Source organism: Palaemon carinicauda, chromosome 3 (assembly GCF_036898095.1).
Source record: "Palaemon carinicauda isolate YSFRI2023 chromosome 3, ASM3689809v2, whole genome shotgun sequence".
NCBI classification, from domain to species: domain Eukaryota; kingdom Metazoa; phylum Arthropoda; class Malacostraca; order Decapoda; family Palaemonidae; genus Palaemon; species Palaemon carinicauda.
The window spans coordinates 112,106,281-112,128,779 of NC_090727.1; the positions used below are offsets into that span (position 1 = coordinate 112,106,281).

General features: G+C 39.0%; 1 protein-coding gene across 1 annotated transcript in view; it reads right to left on the minus strand.

The window, feature by feature from the left end:
* Positions 1-290: 290 nt before the first annotated feature.
* The window catches only part of LOC137638407 (cyclin-D1-binding protein 1 homolog), a 263,747-nt gene continuing 241,538 nt past the window's right edge, over positions 291-22,499 (minus strand). The window contains exons 7-8 of the mRNA XM_068370457.1: positions 17,754-17,927; positions 291-495 (exon numbers count right to left, since the gene is read on the minus strand). Coding sequence (XP_068226558.1) covers positions 343-495; positions 17,754-17,927 — 327 coding nt within the window. The 3' untranslated portion in view covers positions 291-342. The remainder of the gene's footprint in view (positions 496-17,753; positions 17,928-22,499) is intronic.

Consider the following 22,499-nt stretch of genomic DNA (forward strand, 5'->3'; position numbering starts at 1 on the left):
TTTATTCTTAATTTATAACAAATAATATCTGTGTCAAAGACTTCTCATGTCAGGATGCCAGAGAATTTTAAATCAATCAATCAATTAAGATAGTCAAATAGCCAGTATTGAGTGAAGTAGTCTATTGTTAACAAATTTTTATGCAAGATTTTTTTTTATCTTCGATATTGTGTTAACTATTAATATATAATTCGACATTCACAACACAGTTAGTTTTGTAAGATTTCCTTTAATTTGTAGCATGACATTAGTTACAACTTGCTTTTTTTATACTCAAAAGAAATGCGATAGAATTTTTAAACTTTATTAACTGTGTCTAAATAACATGATCAAAAACTGATATCATAGATTACTTAATTTTTCCTTCATGCGATCAAGGTTGTGTTCAATTGCTTTATGTATAAATTCAATCTGAGGCTGTTCAGCTTCGGTGATGATGTGGCACTGTGTTGCAGTCTTCAATGCTGTGCGCAGAATGTTTGCAAGATGATTTGTCTGGAAATAGAGAAAGTATACATTACAAATAATATAATATAAAAGGTTAATTTTTGCCTAAATTTACCAAAACCAAATTAGATTATATATATATATATATATATATATATATATATAACATATATATATATATATATATATATATATATATACATATATATATATATATATATATATATATATATATATATATATATATATATATATATATAATATAGATAGGTATAGAGGGATAGATAAATAAGTGTAGAGAGATAGATAAATAGGTGTAGAGGGATAAATAGATAGACAGGTATAGGTATAGATATGGAGATAGATAGATAGGTATAGATATGGAGAGATAGATAGATAGGTATAGATATGGAGAGATAGGTATAGATAGATAGAAAGACAGGTAAAGATATAGCTAGGGAAAGAGATAGATAGGTTAGATAAGGAGAGATAGATAGATATGGAGAGATATGTATAGATATAGATAGAAAGACAGGTAAACATATATATATATACATATATATATATATATATATATATATATATATATATATATATAGATAAATATATAGCTAGGGAAAGAGATAGATAGGTAAAGATAGAGAAAGATAGATGAATAGGTAAAGAGATGTAGATAGGTAAAGCTAGAGATATATATCTAAGTAAACAGATAAATAGATAGGTAAACATATAGATGGATAGGTAAAGAGATGGATAGGTAGGTAAAGAGATAGATAGGAAGGTAAAGAGAGAGATAGGTAAGAGGTAAAGAGAGAGATAGCTAGGTAGGTAAAGAGAGAGGGAAAGATAGGTAGGTAAAGAGAGAGAGAGAGAGACAGATAGGTAGGTAAAGAGAGAGAGAGAGACAGATAGGTATGTAGAGACAGATAGAGATAGATAGGTAGGTAAAGACAGACAAAGTTAGATAGCTAGGTAAAGAGAGAGGGATAGATATATAGGTAGGTAAAAAGAGAGAGATAAATAGGTAGGTAAAAAGAGAGAGATAGATAGATAGGTAGGTAAAAAGAGAGAGAAATATAGATAGGTAGGTAATGAGAAAGAGAGAGACATAGATGGGTAGGTAAAGAGAGAGAGAGAGAGATAGGTAGGTGAAGAGAGAGATAGGTAGGTAAAGAGAGGGAGAGATAGATGGGTAGGTAAAGAGAGAGATAGATAGATAGGTAGAGAGGGAGAGATAGGTACGTAAAGAGAGAGGGAGAGAGAGATAGGTAGGTAAAGAGAGAGAGCGAGAGATAGGTAGGTAAAGAAAATGGATTTTCATTATAAAATGAAATTTTATTGCATACTTACCGAAGAATTATATAGCTGTAGGTTCCCTACGACGGCAGACAATAGATTCAAAACTACCGCGGTGGCGCCGCCATCGCTGATGTAGGTGACGTCATCTCCCTCCACTCGAGGGAGCTACAGGTACAACTGTCCAGGTAACATCAATTCGTTCTGCCCAGCCATCCACTAGTGGGGAGGAGGGAGGGCTTTAATTAATAATTGTTCGGTAAGTATGCAATAAAATTTCATTTTATAATGTAAATCCATTTTTATTGCAGTGTCTTACCGAACAATTATAAAGCTGATTACCCATTGCAAGGATGGGGGGCTGTGGATGTAAGTTTTACTTCAACAATCGTATACGATTCTTGAAAATAAAGTATACCCAAACACACTGTTAGTGCCTGTTGTACCTTATCTTGTAAGAGAGCTACTGCAGGAGAATACTGCCTCTGGTCGGTGCTCATCTTACATAGTAGAAGGCCTCAACATGGAGTGGAAGATCCTCGTAGTCATGGTGTTCACCGCTGACTGAACAAAGATACAAGAAAATATCGCCCTTGGCCTGGGCTAAGACCAGAAATAACCAACATGAAAAAACTGTCACTTACACCGAAATAAAAAACCTTTACCCACCAAAACTAACACTAAAATGATTGGCGAGTACTCCAGATACATTGTACCCCCAGACTTCCCTTTAACTCGCCAACCTTGGTACAAGGCGAAATATAGGCTAAGAGGGAGCAACCCCCATGTCGTTCCTCCCAACACCATGCCAGCTACCGAACGCGGACCGAGAAACTTACAATTTTCAAACACTGTTTCGATTTCTTTCAAATAATACGTAGCAAACACATATTCAGATCTCCCAAAGGGTACTTTGAAGGATAGCAGATAGCGACTAGTTGTGTCGAAAAGCGAGAGAAGTCGCAACCGCTCGAACTTCGTGCGCTTTCACTCTCAATAAAGGAAACACTGCGTCATTAGCTAGAGAATGTGTTTCTACAATCAACTCTCTCAGAACACTCTGTTCTGCGCAGATAATATCTTAATGCTCGCACGGGACATAAGGATCGTTCTTCTTCTTCCTGGGTTATCAAGTCTTTCAGGTTTTTGAGAACAAATTTTCGTGGCTACGGATTAGAAAAGTTGCGCGAATAATGTATGTGCGACGAATCGCAACATTATTACCGAAAGAACTTTGATCATTGATCAACTGTAATATTTTCTTGAAAGAAAGTGAACATGTTTTCAAACAAAATATACAGTTAAAGAGACGATCATTTCACCTTTGGTTTACCCCTCCTCTGCATGTGAGGGGCTAGCCAGTGTTCATTACACAGAAAACGGATGTCTGGTTACCTGTGGGTGGAGTTTGAAACCTTCGTAAACGTAATGAAAAGTTGCCCACGCTGTTGCTATCATTCTGTAAACGTCAGCTAACAACGTTCCTTCGGGACTAATTGTTCGAAACAATAACCATGTAAGGATAGAATAAAAGGTCTCGGAAGCCTATCGTGTAAAAAGCAAGTCGTTATACACAGGGTACAATGACGGGGGAGGCTACCTCCATCAAACGGTAGAACTGAGTTTAAGACAGTAACCTCGCAGTTTTGTCTTGGCTAGAGAGCATGCTCCAGGACGGCCTACTGCTTTCATGAATTTTAAACTAACACCCATTGAAGTTCTGTAAACACTTCTCAGGAACAAGTCTCCCGAAAAGGGTGAAGTTTCGTATGTGGGAGTTTGCTTCAAGAATGCCAGACATAATTGCCATCGACCGCTTACCCAAAGGGGTTGCCATCGAAAGCTTTCTCGCTAGTGAGAAAAACTACTTAATTTTACTTCTATTTTTAGGGGTTTATTTCTCGCCCTCCATCATACACTAAGAGTCTGTTCAGATGGGCCTTGATGTGTGAAAATAATTTCTTTCCAGTTTATATTTCACTCTGTATCTTTTCAGTTATTCGCTAGCATTTGTATTCAGGCTTAATAGTTTTCAGATCACTATTATAACACTTTCCAAAGAGATAAGTCTTCAGTTTTTTCTTGAAAGTTGCTACCGTCTAAATCAGGCAAAGCCTGCCAGGGAAATGAACTGGAATGTAAAGAATTCTTTATTTCCGTCTGTTAACCAAACCACTCGAAGTGGGAAGGTGGAGGGAAAAAATGACGGTGGTTCGTTCGAAAACGAAAGGATCGGTGCTGGCGAAACTAGACTAGCTGATATAGTAATCAGCTGGGAGCGTAGAGTGACGTAACAAGTCACACCTTTGGAAGGCCCATCCCGTAGAGAGGGGAGGTCGACCATAGAGTTTTCAGAAACCTCTGGATAGCGGAAACCGAGAGATTCGGACGAAAACCTAGGGGTTCAGAATCTATTGTTGAATACCTTTCTCACGACCTTAAGGAATGTTTTGCCGAGAACCCACAGGAACTCTGTCGCTAATTCCTGACGGAATTTTCAGGAATCGTGTTATGTGATCAGGACCCAAAGGAACTGTGTCATAGTTACCCGTAGAGATCCGTAAAAGAGTAAAACTCTTGATGAAGATGGGCGCGCGTGAACAATTCACGGAATGAGAATTCGAAAACTCTGTCATAAGAGTAAAACTCTTGTGCACTCATGAACACTTCACGCAACGAGAGTTCGAGCAACCCTGTCATAAGAGTTGTTTGCGCACTTCAACTGATTGCGTGCGCCTAGTTGTTTGTGCGAGCCAATATGGTCCTGCGCGCCACATATCCATTCTAACGGCAGTACTTGAAGAAGGCGACTTAGTCCGTTCGCCAACACATTCATTTTCCCTTGAAGAAATCGAGAGATCAGCGTAACCTGACCAGGTGTAACCACTTTCCCAGTTAATGCTCGCGTAAATACTTGCGGAGCTGTCGAGAGGCCAAAGCAAAGAGCTCGAAACTGGTAGGTCTTGCTCATGAACACAAACCGAAGGTATTTCCTGGAGTCCTGGTGAATAAGAATGTAGAAGTATGAGTCCTGCATATCCAGGAATACCATCCAGTCCCCTTGACAAAGGGATTCCAACACTGAACAGGTCGTTTCCATATTGAATTTGGTCTCCAGGGCTCTGCCCCTCTGCGAGTCCATTCCTCCCAAAAAAGGCTCGATCTGCCCCCTATCGGAGCATGAAGGATTGAAAAATCACTTGGATGATTTCATGTCGGGTTTCGTCGAGAACTTGGTTGGGTGTCGTAAATTCGATCGAGGCCTGACGCACAGTCTAGACCTACCCCCTCGAAAGGGTTTCTTCTGCAAGGGTGATTCCGAGGCGGTAGTCGTCACAGTCGAGGGTTTAACCCGCTTAGAAGACTGGGTAAGCAAGTCATTAGTAGACTTCTTTTCCAGTGCAGACAGAATCTTGGCCACTATTTCTTCAGGAAACAGATGATCCTTGTCGAGAGGAGAAAACATAAGTGCGGACTTCTGAGGCAAAGCGACTCCTTTCGAAACAAAAGAACACCAGAGTGTCTTTTCTTGAGAGTCCCGAATGCAAAGAGAGAGGCCAGCTCATCGCAACCATCCCGAACTGATTTGTCGGCACATGACAAAACCCCAAGCCAGTCCGATGCCAGATCTTCCTGAAGAGTAGGGCAATCCTCTATTTTAGTAGTGAGGACTTCGATCGTCCAGTCCAAGAAACTCAATTTTTAAAATATTGAAAATATTCTTTACCAAATAGTCTAACTCTGGCGATGTAAAGAATATTTTACCTCACTCTGCAAAATAAGTTTGCGGACACTCTATCACTTCATAGATAGGTGCAAAACTTCTAAGCTTATTCTTATTATTGTTATTAAGTTTAGATTACCATACAACCTATACCTCTTCTTAATAAGCTTTGACAGAGGATAGGCGAAAGTTGCTTTCCCGAGTTCTCTCTTGACCTTAAACCAATCTTCTATATCACGAAGCTTATGTTTAGCATCCTTGGAAAGAACGAGCTTCAGGAGAAGAGGATCGAAATTCTTCCTTCTCATCAGGAAAATGGAAGCAGCTGGGAGCGGCTGCTACGAAGTAATCCGGGTACATGTCGAGAAGGTAGCGTAAAAGTTTCGAATAACACGAGAGAGAGATAGAGTCCGCTTCTAAGTCCTCTTCGTCATCCGAAGAGATAGACGACAGAGACCGTTCTTGATTCGACTCATTATTCTTCGTACATTGTTTGTTTTCTTTCATCCAGCTCATCAGCTCTTGCAACTGTCGACGTAACGGAATTAAATTCTCGTCTTCTTGAGTTGAAGTCGACGTAACTGGGGTCATGGATTTCGACACGATCGCCACCGGAGGTCTCGCGTCAGTCGAATTATCTGTCGCATGTGAAGTCAAAGGAAAAGTTTCGACAGCTTGATGAGTCGAAGATCTCGATGAACTCAGAATCGGTCGCTTCACAACCGAGTCGAAGGCAGCTGTCGCTGTCGTAAGAATACGAAGCGAAGTCCATGTAGCTACGCTACACGACGGGCGAGAGATATCTACTTCTCTGTACCCCTTTCACAGGGGGCAGAGTAGCACCTCTTCAGTCGAACGTCTCTACAACGGACGTGAGACTGAAGAATCCCACCACTTACGACGTTTAACCGCCGACGAATCACTCGACTCTGTCGATAACTGATTACCTAACTACACACCTTTCCAATGGTGTTTAGTCGAATCCTGCTGTCGCACCACAGGATCGACGGAGGAAGCGACTGTCTGTGGGCAAACCCCGATAGTCTACCTTGGACTTCCGGTATGTCTTCTCCCTGAGGCGGGGGAGCGGGACAGTGACCTTTGTCTAGGAGAACTATCGGGACAAACAGCCACCCCGTCAGATAGCACTGCACTGACACTTTTCACTTTACTAGAAGTCTTTCCTATGAAAGACTTTGATGTATTAGCTAATACATCAAATTTCTTTTCAAATTTAGACTCGAGGCTGGCAATGGTGTCAGGAGAAACTCTACGGGAAGTTGGCAATCAGGAGCAGGAGTAGGAGGACTCAAGGTCGAAGATATAATAAGAGAAGGAATAGGAGCAGGAGCTTCGATAGAAGAAGCCGAAGAAGCTAAACTTGTCTTACTTTCAGCTCTGAGAGCCGCCTTCCTCTTCCTATCCTTAATTATCTTCCCCGAGTGAGAAACAAAAACTTTCCACTGTTGTTCACTCCGATCCTTGCATTCATCACAAGTAGATTCTCTAGAGCACTCACAACCCCTACCTTAATTCACTTAGTGTGCGAATCATAAATTAATTTTAACCAACCTAGTTTTGCACCTACCAGCGCAGGGTTGCCAGTTTGGTCTTTTTCGAGACCAAAAGACCTCAATTTGGCCTTTTTTTTTTTTAAATTGGTTGGCCGTTAGCAATATGAAAAAAGGCGAATCAAATAATACTGTATATTTGGCTTTTTTCTACTAATGGGTTGGCCTTTTAAAGCTTCTGTTGATTAGAAGTTGGCCTTTCCTTTAGAAAACCTGACAACTCTGTACCGGCGCAAAACCTAACTACTGAAGGACTAGAGTCCGACATGATGGTATGACCACAAAATTGTAGAAAAGAAAATTCAGCTTCAATCCTACAACACGGATTTTGAATAATTCACCGATATTGGAGATAATACTTCCAAACAAATGAAGGAAAAAGTCTGCACCGATATTCACCAGAAGCTGGCAGAGAATGAATTGATGTCACCTGGACAGTTGTACCTGTAGCTCCCTCGAGTGGAGGGAGATGACGTCACCTACATCAGTGATGGCGGCGCCACCGCGGTAGTTTTGAGTCTATTGTCTGCCGTCGTAGGGAACCTACGGCTATATGATTGTTTGGTAAGACACTGCAATAAAAGAGAAAGATAGGTGGGTAGAGAGATAGATAGGTAGGTAAAGAGATAGATATTTACGTAGGTAAAGAGAGAGAGATAGATGGGTAGGTAAAAAGAGAGAGATAGGTAATTAAAGACACAGAGAGATAGATACGTAGGTAAAGCGAGAGAGATAGGTAGGTAAAGAGAGATAGGTAGGTAAAGAGAGATAGATAGGTAAGTAATGAGAGAGAAAGATAGGTAGTTAGATAGAGATACATAGAATGGTAGGTAAAGAGAGGGAGAGATAGAATGGTAGGTAAAGAGAGAGAGGGAGAGATAGAAAGGTAGGTAAAGAGAGATAATTACGTAGGTTAAAAGAGAAGAGATAAGTAGGTAAAAAGAGAGATAGATAAGTAGGTAGGTAAAATAGAGAGATAGATAAGTAAGTAAAGAGAGAGAGAGAGATAGGTAGGTAAAGAGGGAGAGAGAGATAGGTAGGTAAGGGAGAGAGAGAGAGAGATAGGTAGGTAAGGGAGAGAGAGAGAGAGAGATAGGTAGGTAAGGGAGAGAGAGAGATGGGTAGGTAAGGGAGAGAGATAGATAGATATGTAGGTAAAGAGAGAGATAGAGATAAATAGGTATGTAAAGAGAAAGGTAAGTAGGTAGGTAAAGAGAGAGATATATAAGTAGGTAAAGAGAGCGAGGGAGAGATAGATAGGTAGATAAAGAGAGCGGGAGATAGATAGGTAGGTAAAGGGATAGATAGGTAGGTAAAGGGATAGATGGGTAGGTAAAGGGATAGATGGGTAGGTAAAACGAGATAGATAGGTAGGTAAAACGAGATAAATAGGTAGGTAAATAGAGAGATAGGTAAAGAGAGAGAGAGATAGGTAGGTAAAGAGAGAGAGGGGGATAGATAAGGTAACTGAAGAGGGAGAGATAAATAGGTAAAGAGAGAGTGATAGGTAGGTAAAGAGAGAGAGAAAGATAGGTAGGTAAAGAGGGAGATAGCTAGGCAGGTAAAGAAAGAGAGGTAGGTAGGTAGGTAAAGGAGAGATAGATAGGTAGGTGGAGAGATATATAAATGGGTAGGTGGAGAGAGATAGGTAGGTAAAGAGAGAGAGGGAGATATATAGGTAGGTAGGTAGAGAGAGGGAGATAGATAGGTAGGTAGAGAGAGGGAGATAGATAGGTAGGTAGAGAGAGGGGTATATAGGTATGTAGAGAGAGGTATATAAGTAGGTAAAGAGAGAGAGATAGATAGGTAGGTAAAGAGAGAGAGATAGATAGGTAGGTAAAGAGAGAGAGATAGATAGGTAGGTAAAGAGAGAGAGATAGATAGGTAGGTAAAGAGAGAGAGATAGATAGGTAGGTAAAGAGAGAGAGATAGATAGGTAGGTAAAGAGAGAGATAGATAGATAGGTAGGTAAAGAGAGAGATAGATAGATAGGTAGGTAAAGAGAAAGAGAGATAGGGAGGTAAAAAGAGAAAGATAGATAGGTAGGTGAAGAGAGGGAGAGAGATAGGTAGGTAAAGAGAGGGAGAGAGATAGTAGGTAGGGAGAGAGAGAGAGAGAGATAGATAGGTAGGTAAGGAGAGATAGATAGGTAGGTAAAAAGAGAGAGATAGACAGGTAAAAAAGAGATAGATACGTAGGTAAAGATATATATATATATATATATATATATCTATATATATCTATATATATAGATATATATCTATCTATATATATATATATATATATATAGAGAGAGAGAGAGAGAGAGAGAGAGAGAGAGAGAGAGAGAGATAAGCAGGTAAAGAGAGGTATAGGTAGGTAAAAAGAGTGAGAGGTATAGGTAGGTAAAAAGTGAGAGGTATAGGTAGGTAAAAGAGAGAGAGATATAGGTAGGTAAAAGAGATAGATAGGTAGGTTAAGAGAGAGAGGTAGGTAAAGAAAAAGAGATAGAGATAGATGGGCAGGTAAAGACAGATAGAAAGGTAGATAAAAATATAGATAGATAGGTAGGTAGAGAGAGATAGGTAGGTAGAAAGATTGATAGGTAGGTAAAGAGAGAGGATATAGGTAGGTAAAGAGAGATAAATAGGTAGTCGGTAAAGAGAGAGATAAATAGGTAGGTGAAGAGAGAGCAATAGACAGGTAGGTAAAGAGAGAGAGAGCAATAGAAAGGTAGGTAAAGAGATAGATAGGTAGGTAAAGAGAGATATATAGGTAGGTAAAGAGAGATATAGATAGGAAGGTAAAGAAAGGGATAGATAGGTAGATAAAAAGAGAAAGGTGATAGGTAGGTAAAGAGAGAGAGAGAGAGAGATAGAGAGATAGGTAGGTAGGTAGAGGGATAGATAGATAGGTAGGTAAAGAGAGATATATAGATAGGTAGCTAAAGAGAGATATATAGATAGGTAGGTAAAGATATATATGTATATAGATAGGTTGGTAAAGTTATATATATATATATATATATATATATATATATATATATATATATATATATATATATATATATGTATATATATATATATATATATATATATAGGTAGGTAAAGAGAATTAGATAGATAGATAGGTAAAGAGAGAGAGATATAGGTAGGTAAAGAGAGATAGGTAGGTAAAGAGAGATAGGTAGGTAAAGAGAGATAAGTAGGTAAAGAGAGATAAGTAGGTAAAGAGAGAGGGGGAGAGATAAATAGGTAGGTAAAGAGAGAGATAAATAGGTAAGTAAATAGAGAGATAAGACAGGTAGGTAAAGAAAGAGATAGATAGGTAGGTAAAGAGAGAGATAGGTAAGTAAAGAGATAGATGAGTAGGGAAAGAGATAGATAGGTGGGTAAAAAGAGAGAGATAGATAGGTAGGTAAAAAGAGATAGGTAGGTAGGTAAAACTGGAGAGATTGATAGGTAGGTAAAGAGGAAGAGAGAGCGAGATAGGTAGGTAAAAAGGGAGAAACAAAGAAATTGTTAAGTAGGTAAAGAGAGATATATATAGGTATGTAAAGATAGATACAAGTATGGATAGGAAGGTAAAGAAAGATATAGATAGGTAGGTAAAGAAAGAGATAGATAGGTAGGTAAAGAAAAGGATAGATAGGTAGGTAAAGAGAGAGATAGATAGGTAGGTAAAGAAAGAGATAGATAGGTAGGTAAAAAGAGAAAGGAGATAGGTAGGTAAAGAGAGAAAGGAGACAGGTAGGTAAAGAGAGAGATAGATAAATAGGTAGTAGGAAAAGAGAGAGAGAGATAGATAGGTAGGTAAAGAGAGAGATAGATAGGTAGGTAAAGAGAGAGAAAGATAAGTAGGTAAAGAGAGATATAGATAGGTAGGTAAATAGAAGGAAAGAGATAGATAGGTAGGTAAAGATAGAGATAGATAAGTAGGTAAAGAGAGATGCATAGATAGGTAGGTAAAAAGAGATTGATAGATAAGTAGGTAAAGAGAGATATATAGGTAGGTAGGTAAAGAGAGATATATAGATAGGTAGGTAAAGAGAGATATAGATAGGTAGGTAAAGAGAGAGAGATAGATAGATAAAGATACATATACATATATACATATATATCTATATATCTATATCTATATCTATCTATAAATATATATATATATATATATATATATATATCTATATATATTTATATATATATATATATATATATATATATATATATAGGTAGGTAGGTGAAGAGAGAGAGATAGATATATAGGTAAAGAGAGAGAGATATAGGTAGGTAAACAGAGAAATAGGTAGGTAAAGAGAGAGAGAGATAGGTCAGTAAAGAGAGAGATAGGTAGAGAGAGGGGGAGAGATAGATAGGTAGGTAAAGAGAGAGAAAAATAGGTAAGTAAAGAGAGAGAGATGGATAGGTAGGTAAAGAAAGAGATAGATGGGTAGGTAAAGGGAGATAAGTAAGTAAAGATAGATAAGTAGGTAAATAGAGATAGATAGGTGGGTAAAAAGAGAGAGAAATAGGTAAAGAGAGATAGAGATTGATAGGTAGGTAAAGAGGAAGAGAGAGATAGATAAGTAGGTAAAAAGGGAGAGACAAAGAAATTGTTAAGTAGGTAAAGAGAAAGATAGGTAGGTAAAGAGAGAGATGGATAGGTAGGTAAAGAGAGCTATAGATAGGAAGGTAAAGAAAGTGATAGATACGTAGATAAGAGAGATAGGAAGGTAAAGAGAGAAAGGAGATAGGTAGGTAAAGAGAGAGATAGATTAATGGGTAGTAGGTAAAGAGATAGATAGGTAGGTGAAGAGAGAGATAGATAAGTAGGTAAAGAGAGATATAGAAAGGTAGGTAAAAAGAGGGAGAGAGAGATAGATAGGTAGTTAAAGAGAGAGATGGATAGGAAGATAGGTAGGTAAGAAGAGAGATAGTTACGTAGGTAAAGAGAGAGAGATAGGTAGGTAAAGAGAGTGAGATAGGTAGGTAAAGAAAGAGAGAGATAGATAGGTAAAGTGTGATAGATAACCAGGTAAATAGAAAGAGATAGATAGGAAATGAGAGAGAGATAGATAGATAGAAAAAGAGAGATAGGTAGGTGAAGAGAAAGATAGATAGGTAGATAAAGAGAGAGAGATAGGTAGGTAAAGAGAGAGAGAGAGAGAGAGAGAGAGAGAGAGAGAGAGATGTAGATAAAGAGGGATAGATAGGTAGGTAGATAAAGATAGATAGGTAGGTGGAGAGAGATAGATAGATAGGTAGGTAAGGAGAGAGAGATAAATAGGTAGTAGGTAAAGAGAGATAGATATATAGGTACGTAAAGAGAGAGAAATAAATAGGTAGGTAAAGAGAGAGATAGGTGGGTAAGGAGAGAGATAGGTGGGTAAGGAGAGAGATAGATAGATAGGTAAAGAGAGAGTGGGAGAGATAAATAGGTAGGTAAAGAGAGAGAGATAGGTAAGTAAAGAAAGAGAGGGAGAGATAAAAAGGTAGGTAAAGAGAGAGAGATCGATAGGTAGGTAAAGTGAGATAGATAGGTAGGTTAAGAGAGGGAGAGAGAGATAGATAGGTAGGTAAAGAGAGATAGATAGGAAGATAGGTAGGTATAGAGATAGATAGGTAGGTAAAAAGAGAGATAGATACGTAGTAACGAGACATAGATAGGTAGTTAAAGAGAGAGATAAATGGGTAAAGAGATAAGTAAGTAGGTAAAGAGAGAGAGAGAGAGAGAGAGAGAGAGAGATTAAAAGGTAGGTAAAGAGAGAGAGATAGATACATAGGTAAAGAGAGAGTGATAGATAGATAAGATGGTAGAGAGAGATAGATAGGTAGGTAGGTAAAGAGAGAGATAAATAGGTAGGTAAAGAGAGAGAGAGAGAGATTAAAAGGTAGGTAAAGAGGGAGAGATAGATTCGTAGGTAAAGAGAGAGAGACAGATATAAGTAGGTAAAGAGAGAGAGAGAGAGAGAGAGAGAGAGAGAGAGAGAGAGAGAGAGAGAGAGAGAGAGAGAGAGAGAGAGATTAAAAGGTAGGTAAAGAGAGAGATTAAAAGGTAGGTAAAGAGGGAGAGATAGATTCGTAGGTAAAGAGAGACACACAGATATAGGTAGGTAAAGAGAGAGATAGATAGGAAAGTAGAGAGATAGATAGATCGGTAGCTATGGAGAGAGATAGGTAGGTAAAGACATAAATAGGTAGGTAAAGAGAGAGATAGATAGGTAAAGAGAGAGAGATTGATAGGTGAAGAGATAGGTAGATAAGTAGGTAAAGAGAGAGAGATAGGTAGGTAAACAGAGGGAGAGAGATAGATAGGTAGGTAAAGAGAGATAGATAGGAAGATAGGTAGGTAAAAAGAGAGAGAGAGATAGTTGAATAGGTAAAAAAGATATTGATAGATACGTAGGTAAAGAGAGGAATAGATATGTAGGTAAAGAGAGAGATAGATAGGTAGGTAAAGAGAGAGATATATGTAGGTAGGTAAAGGCAGAGATAGATAGGTAGAGAGAGAGATAGATAGATAGGTAGGTAAAGAGAGAGAGGAGATTGGAGGTAAAAAGAGATGAATAGGTAGTAGGCAAAGAGAGATAGATAGATAGGTAGGTAAAGAGAGATAGATAGGTAAAGAGGGTTAGATAGATAGGTAGGTAAAGAGAGAGATAGATAAGTAGGTAAAGAGAGAGAGAGATAAGTAGGTAAAGAGAGATAGATAGATAGGTAGGTAAAGAGAGAGAGATATATATAGTTAGGTAAAATATATATATATATATATATATATATATATATATTATATATATATATGTATATATATATATATATATATATATATATATATATATATATATAAGGTAAAGAGAGAGAGATAGGTAGGTAAAGAGAGAGATAGGTTGGTAAAGAGAGCGAGAGATAAGTAGGTAAAGAGGGAAATAAATAGGTAAGTAAAGAGTGAGATGAGACAATTAGGTAAAGAGAGATTAATAGGTAGGTAAAGAGAGTGTGACGGGCCGAGAGAGGGTTGTGAACTCAAAGGCTGGATCCAATCAACTGAGTACTTTATTAAGGAACACTCTCCTTTATATACAAAACCTCAAGGCAACAGGAAAATACATGTTTGAGAAAGTGACAATGTTACAGAGGAAAACCGGAGACATGATTATTCAGGTTCTTTTTCGTGCGAGGGAAGAGCGCAGATACAAGCATAATATATACAAAATAATTTATGTACAATCGTGTGACACACGGTTGGTACAAGAGAGATGGATAGGTAGGTAAAAAAAAGAGATAGATAGGTAGGTAAAGAGAGAGATATAGGTAGGTAGAGAGATAGATAAATAGGTAAAGAGATATATAGGTGGGTAAAAAGAGAGATAGATAGGTAAGTAAAGAGAGATAGATAGGTAGGTACAAAAGGAGAGAGATTGATAGCTAGGGAAAGAGGAAGAGAGAGATAGATAGGTAGGTAAAAAGGGAGAGACAAAGATAGACAGGTAGGTAAAGAGAGAGATAGGTAGGTAAAGAGAGATAGATAGGTAGGTAAAGAGAGATAGATAAGTAGGTAAAGAGAGAGATAGATAGGTAGGTAAAGAGAGAGATAGATAGGTAGGTAAAGAGAGATATAGATAGGCAGGTAAAGAGATAGAAAGGTAGATAAAAAGAGATAGGTAGGTAAAGAGAGAAAGGAGATAGGAAGGTAAAGAGAAAGAGAGAGATAAATAGGTAGTAGGTAAAGAGAGATAGATAGGTAGGTAAAGAGAGAGATAGATAAGCAGGTAAAGAGAGAGAGATAGATAGGTAGGTAAACAGAGAGATATATAGGTGGGTAAAGAAAGAAGATAGATAGATAGGTAGGTAAAGGCAGAGATAGATAGATAAACAGATATGTAGAGAGATAGATAGATAGGTAGGTAAAGAGAGAAAGGAGATTGGTTGGTAAAAAGAGAGAGATAAATAGGTAGTAGGTAAAGAGAGAGATAGATAGGTAGGTAGAGATAGATAGGTAGGTAAAGAGAAAGAGAGAGAGATAGACAGGTGAAGAGAGATAGATAGGTAGGTAAAGAGAAAGATAGATAGATAGGTGTTGAGAGAGATAGATAGGTAGGTAACGAGAGAGAGATATATAGGTAGGTAAAGAGATAGGTAGGTAAAGAGAGAGAGAGAGAGAGAGAGAGAGAGAGAGAGAGAGAGAGAGAGAGAGAAATCAGTAGGTAGGTAAAGAGGGAGGAAGAGATGGATAGGTAGGTAAAGAGGAAGAGATAGATAGGTAGGTAAAGAGAGAGAGATAGATAGGTAGGCAAAGAGAGTGAGATAGGTAGGTAAACAGAGAGAGAGAGAGAGAGAGAGAGAGAGAGAGAGAGAGAGAGAGAGAGAGAGAGAGAGAGAGAGAGAGAGAGAGGGGTAAAGAAAGAAAGAGCTAGATAGGTAGTAAAGAAAGAAAGAGAGATAGATAGGTAGGTAAAGAGAGAGAGATAGGTAAAGAGAGAGATAGATAAGCTACTAGAGAGAGAGATAGATAGGTGGGTAAAAAGAGAGATAGGTAGGTAAAGAGAGTGATAGATAGGTAGGTAGAGAGAGAGAGAGAGAGAGAGAGAGAGAGAGAGAGAGAGAGAGAGAGAGAATTATGTAGGTAAAGAGATAGATAGGTAGTTAAATAGAGATAGATAGGTAGATAAAAAGATAGATAGGTAGATAGAGAGATAGATGGGTAGGTAGAGGGAGAGAGATAGATAGTTTGGTAAAGAGAGAGATGAGATAGGTAGGTAGGTAAAGAGAGAGAGGAGATAGGTAGGTAGGTAAAGAGAGAGAGGAGATAGGTAGGTAAAGAGAGAGAGGAGATAGGTAGGTAAAGAGAGATAGATAGATAGGTAGGTAAAGAGAGATAGAGGTAAATAGGTAGGAAAAGAGATAAAGATAAATAGGTAAATAAAGAGATAGATAGGTAGGTAAGGAGAGAGATTGGGAGAGATAGACAGATAGATAGGTAGGTAGAGATAGATAGATAGATAGGTGGGTAAAGAGAGAGAGAGAGAGAGAGAGAGAGAGAGAGAGAGAGAGAGAGAGGATGGTGAAGAGAGATAAATAGGTAGGTGAAGAGAGATAGATAGGTAGGTAAAGAGAGAGAGATAGGTAGGTAGGTAAAGAGAGATATAGATAGGTAGGTAAAGAGAGAGAGAGAGAGAGATAGGTAGGTGAAGAGAGAGTGATAGATGGGGAGGTAAAGAAAGAGATAGATAGATATGTAGGTAAAAAGAGAGAGATAGATAGGTAGGAAGAGAGAGATAGATAGATAGGTAAGTAAAGAGAGAGAGAGATAGGTAGGTAAAGAGAGAGAGAGAGAGAGAGCTAGGTAGGTAAAGAGAGAGATAGATAGGTAGGTAATGAGAGAGGAGCGAGATAGTTAGGTAGGTAACGAGAGAGATGAAGAGATAGATAGGTAGGTAAATAGAGAGTGAGATATAGATAGGTAGGCAAAGAGAGAGATAGGTAGGTAGCGAGAGAGATGATAGGTAGGTTGAGAGAGAGAGAGATAGATAGGTAAAGAGAGATAGATAAGTAAAAAGAGAGATAAGACAGGTAAAAAGAGGTAGATAGATAGGTGTGCAAAAAGATATAGATAGGTAAGTGAGAGAGAGAGAGAGAGAGAGAGAGAGAGAGAGAGAGAGAGAGAGAGAGAGAGAGAGAGAGTTAGGTAGTGGAGTAAAACATTACCAATTCTCCAAGTGTTAAAAGCTCCTCTACTTTCTAACTTGCACAAAATGACAGATAACTTTGGAACTAAGAAATATGCAGTTTTTATAAATAAAAGAAAAAAGAAAAGGAAAAATACCAGTTAGATCTACACCTCCAGAAGCATCAAGGTCCATCAACAGAGCTTTAATTTCACGAGGTCGAAAAGCTAAACTAGTTAGTTTTGCCTCAGGAAAAAAAGGAATGAGGAAGTTCAAGCTTCTCATTACTCTGCTTACTGTCAAACACATCAACCAAAAGGGTTGCATTTTCCATTGAACAGTGAATGACAGAGCATTCCGGTTTAAGTAAAGGAGGGACTATTGCATCTACACCACAGAGTGTAGATTTAAGGGTAGTCCACCACTTATGCTCCTGAGTTGCACCAAAAAGGGTTTTTTTTATGGTTAAATTGTATTCCTTTTCAATTGAAGCATAAACTCTGAGCAGTATCTCTCTCTAAACTGAGTATAGTTATTCCAGGTCAAATCTGATCTGTTACCCTTCCAAAGATGACAGGTCTCCTACTTCGCCAAATAAGCACGTCTACAATCATCATTGCACGTGTGCAAATGTACTGTAAACTGTACATATGAATATAAACAGTTGTAGAAACCAAATTAAAACAATATTAGGCAGTATTTATGGTGTTAATCATCAGCTCGGGCACCCGCTCTTAGCAAGGGGCAAAGACTTTTTAGGTTAGGAGTTAGCCCACCCTAGTGCAGCATTTATTCACGAAAATTCCATTTCCTCGCCAGTGTCAGTAATCTAACTAAAGCGAAGAAGGAGGCTTGACTGTATTAACATTTTTCAAATGATTCTATGGATTTGACATTACAGTTTGTTAGGATAACGAATTCAATTTAATAATTTATCCTTACAACACTATCCAAAACTACATATGACAAAGATTACTAGAGACTATGATTACTGTAAATAATACCAGTTGTGCCAAAATTAACCTTAGCACCTAAAGGCTTTTGAATTGCTAGGTACAATACTGGGTCAGCTTACCTGTTCTTCCATATTTGGAACATTAAGCGGTGGATATAATTCTAAAATTAGTGTATCCACAGTATTTGAGATATGTCTGCAATCTTCATATAACTCATCAAGTTCTCTGATGTGTTCTGGAGTATCGCATAGACCATTATTTTCAACAGCTGTTAATATTCTTTTGAAAAGTATCTGAAAAGACAATAATACAGTTGAAAACCTGTGAGAAAAGCAAAAACTAATTCAGCAATGTTTAAAATTCTAATAATAAATTATTAACCAATGTGCAATTCTATCGGGATAAACAATATACTGCAAGCCCAAGAGCCACAATATGCAAAGCAGTCAAATACAGAAAAGAACAGTGAAGTAAAGAATAAAATTAAAAGAAATAAAGCATTTATAATAAAAAAAATCAATAAATACAGTAATAAATAAACAATGCAAGAGATGTGCCCCAACTCAAAAATACTGCAAATTTGTAATAAAATTTGTATTTTTTGTAACTATACAAACAACCCCCCCCCCCCAAGTCATTTATATGGCGTTTACTTCTATATCAACTTACTCTGAGTAGAAAGAAAGAAAAGGTGCCTAATTAGTATCTATATAATAGGTTACAGGGCAAAACTGGTGGACAGTCATTACGTGTTGCTGTGAGGCAAGTTTCATTTTATCCTGGTCAAGACTTGTGGGGTGGATGAGGTGGGACCTTTTGCATTAATGACTCAGGTTTGTATAGGTAAGAAAAATACAAATTGTATTAAAAATTTGTACTGTAGTTTATTCCTATGGGGATACAAACTTCCGAGTAATTTATATGGTAAGTCTTGCTTACAGTAGATGGGAGAAAGTCTGCATCAAGAGGTCGCCTTAAGCTCTATGTCATGAAAGAACAGATAAAAATTCTTTAAAAATGATAAACAAATTATGACAGTTAATCCAGCTCATGAAGAGGCAGGCCCGAAGTGTCAGATCCCTATAAGATATGACCTAAATACTGATAAAACACAGCCAAGGACAGGCATCAAAGGATTACGTCAACATAAGAGAAAATAATGAATAAAGTTATTCATTCCTGCATTAGGGTGTGGTCAACAGAGTACTCCTACGTAGATTGCTTGAAGGTAGGTAGGTATGAGCTGACTCTAATTCAGTTTTCATACCCTTACAATGTAGAGAGTAACTGATATTGTGACAAAGTGTTTGGATCCTATAAGAGCAAAAATTACATTGCTGTAGTTACTGTACTGCAACAATAAGCCCTAAGAAGAAGGTATCCAGGGACCTATGGGTACAGTCTTTTAAATAGTGGTTTGGCTCTTCCAGACCCCTGCACAAAGGACCTGAGTCACTGAGGGGTTCTTCCAGAGCGCCAAGTTTGCGGCAAGGCCACGAATGTCATGTGCTCTAGGGGATCCTTGGTGGCGATTCCCAAGGATCTAAAGGCTCTCATAATAGTTTCCTGATATCAAAAGGAAACTGTGTTTTTTTTTTTAATCTTTCTTTTTGGAGCAACCAGTACTCAAGAACAGATTAGCAATATTGCAATAGGTCTGAAAGGGTATGTCCTCTTCCGGTATTTCCTGATTGCTCTTATGGGACAGAGTAACAGATTATCTGGGTCATCAGTTACCTGTTTGAGAGAGTCAAGTCTGGTGTCAAGTATACCCGGATTTTGGATTTTAGCCACAAACTTGGGAACAAAACAGAAGGATAATTCTTTCCACCCCTTGGAATATGAAATAAGATAAGATGGGCCATGTAATTCACTGACCCTCTTGGCTGAAGCTAGGGCATGAAGGAAGACAGTTTTTACGGTAAGATCTCTGTCTAGAGCTTTATTTAAAGGCACTTAAGGGGCGATCTTGAGGAGTCGGTTCCAAAAAGCAGTGGACCACCTCGTGGAACTTTCAGACATGTGGTTGACGCAGTAGGTTTGTTAATTTTGGAAGTTCTCTTAGGGCTTCCAAGAAAAGATCCAGTAAGTCTGGATACCACTCCACTTCCGGCCACTTTGGAGTGACTAGTGTTACTATGACTTTTCTGGCCAGACGTACTCTGTTCAGAACCTGACAAATCAGACAGAACGGAGGAAAGGCGTAAAAGTTCAGTTCACCCTGTGGGTGTTGGAAAGCGTCTTCCATCACTGCTGCTGGGTCTGGAACTGGGGAGCAATACACCGGGAGTTTGGCATTCAAGTGAGTGGTGAACAAGTCTAGTGTCAGGGAACCCCACAAAGTCCCAATACTCTTTACCACTAGAGGAAAGAAAGCTAACGCTGAGCCAACTGTCATCCTTGGTTGGCTCAAATGGTCCGCAATGTACGTCACAACCATGGAGTGTCACTCATGAACACTACAGAGTGACCTTTGAGGGTCTCCGAGAAGTGGAGTAGTGCTAGGTACACTGCTTTAATTTCCCGATAATTGATGTGAAATGCCTTACCTTCCTGCAACCACAGGTCTGAAACCTGCTTCCTTCGAAGGCGAGCACCTCACCCTTGGCAAAAGGCTTGGAAAATAGAAGGAACTCTGGAGGAGGAACAAGTAGGGGTGTTAGTTCTAGCAGGTTCTCCTGTCTCAGCTCAACTGCAGATCCGTCACCACTTCCTGGGGCACCGACACTAAGGCCGCAGGAGGGTTAGATGTTTGTGACCACTGGGTCTTCATAGCACACTGTGTCGAGCAAAGATGCATCCTTCCAAAGGGACCAGTTTCTCCAATGAGGCGAGGTGTCCCAGAAGCTTCTGCTAATTGCTTGATGGGAGTGACTGCCTTTAGAGAAAGTAATCACCCACTTGCCTGAATCTTATCACCCTGTCGGCAGATGGAAACGCTCTGGCTTGGGCAGAGTCGATGCCATGCCTAAGTATCTGATAAATTGTTGAGGGATGAGGCTGGACTTTTCTAAGTTCAGTTGGATCCCCATTCCCTGCAGAAGTTGAGGAAAAGATACCTGTGATGTACGAGCAAGGCTCGTGACTGCTAAAAAAAAGCCAGTCATCCAGAAACTGTAGGAGCCTGATGTTCATGGCATGAGCCCAGGCTGAGACACAGGTAAATATCCAGGTGAACACCTGAGGTGCTGTGGAGACACCAAAGCACAGCACCTTGAAGTGGTAGACCTTGTCTCTGAAAAGGAACCTCACGTACTTTCTCGATCCGGGATGGATGGGGATCTGAAAGTAAGTGTCTTTCAGGTCTATGGTCAGCAGGAAGTCGTTCTTCCTGATGGCCTGAAGAACTGTGGCTGGGGTCTCCATCTTGAACTTTGTATTAAAAAAGAAAAAAACCAGGTTCAAGTGGGAAAGGTCTATGAGTCTATGACGGGTCTTCAGCCACGTCAGCTTTTCTATCAAAAAGAGGTTGCTGAAGAAGCCTGGAGGGTCATCTAAGACCCCTTCTCTGGCCCCTTTAGCCAACATCTTGGACACTTCCTCTTGTAGAAGGAGGTCTCTTGCAGAGCCTTTCAAATAAATGGTTTGACTCAGAGTCCGACCTGTCGGGGGACAGTCTATGAACGGAACTCAATACCCAGAACGGAGAACCTCTACTATCAAGGGATTGTTCCTGAATAACTGCCACCTGTCCTAATGGCTCTCTAGGTAACCCCTCACTGGTGGTCAGCTGGGGGACTTGCCCGACCTAGTGGGAACCTCTACAACAGCGACTCCTTCGTCCGGATGGGCAACCTCTTCAACAAAAGTTAGGCTGGTGGTCCTGCTTCCTGGGTGCTGGGAGTCTATAACAGGCAACAAACATCCCTGTTTGGTTGACTGTTTGAAGGGAAAATTCCTTGGAGCTGCAGCTTCCTCATAAAGGAAGACTGGTTAGCCTACTCATTTGCTACAGCGACTTACATAGGTGGGAAAGATGAGGGGAAATCCACCATATTCAGGTTCCTTAGGTACAGGGCATCTCTGTGGGGAGAGCTGTTTGTTGCACCTGACCAAAACAGCATCACAACTCTTAAGAATGCAATTGCTCCACAGGGAAACTGTCTGGTGGAGTAGAAACTCCAGAGCTTTGGTTACAAATCTAAAAAAATCTTTAAACTGCTTGACAATGCCCACATTATTATTATTATTATCATTATTATTATTATTATTATTATTATTATTACTATTATTATTATTATTATTATTATCATCATTTCTATCATTATTAAAAGCCAAGCTACAACTCTAGTTTTAAAGCAAGACGCTATAAGCGCAAGGGCTCCAACAGGGAAAAATACACCAGTGAGGAAAGGAAATAAGGAAATAGATAAGCTACAAGAGAAGTAATAAATAATCAAAATAAAATATCTTAAGAACAATAACTACATTAAAATAGATCTTTTATATATGAACTATAAAAACTTCAAAACAAACAAGAGGAAGAGAAAAAAGATAGAACAGCGTGCCCAAGTGTATCCTCAAGCAAGAGAACTCTAATCCAAGACAGTGGAAGGCCATGTTTTCCGTTATGGCAAAACAGGACACCGCTCCTGACCAGCGATCCAGCTAGAAGAGGGCCAGGATGGCGGACATTGCACCAATTTTCCTGTTCTGCATTTTGCAGAAAAAGTGGAAGGAAAAAAGTGGAAGGAAAGTTGGCCAATCTGTCACTTGGTATGCTAGGTACCAGATTGGCAACGTCAGGATGAATCAGAAGAGGGTTCGGATGGGCCCTACAATCAACATAAAACTTCCTCTCACGAGAGAGCGCCCAAGGGGGTAGTTTCATGGATCTGCTTGACTTCAATCAATTTTAGGGTGCC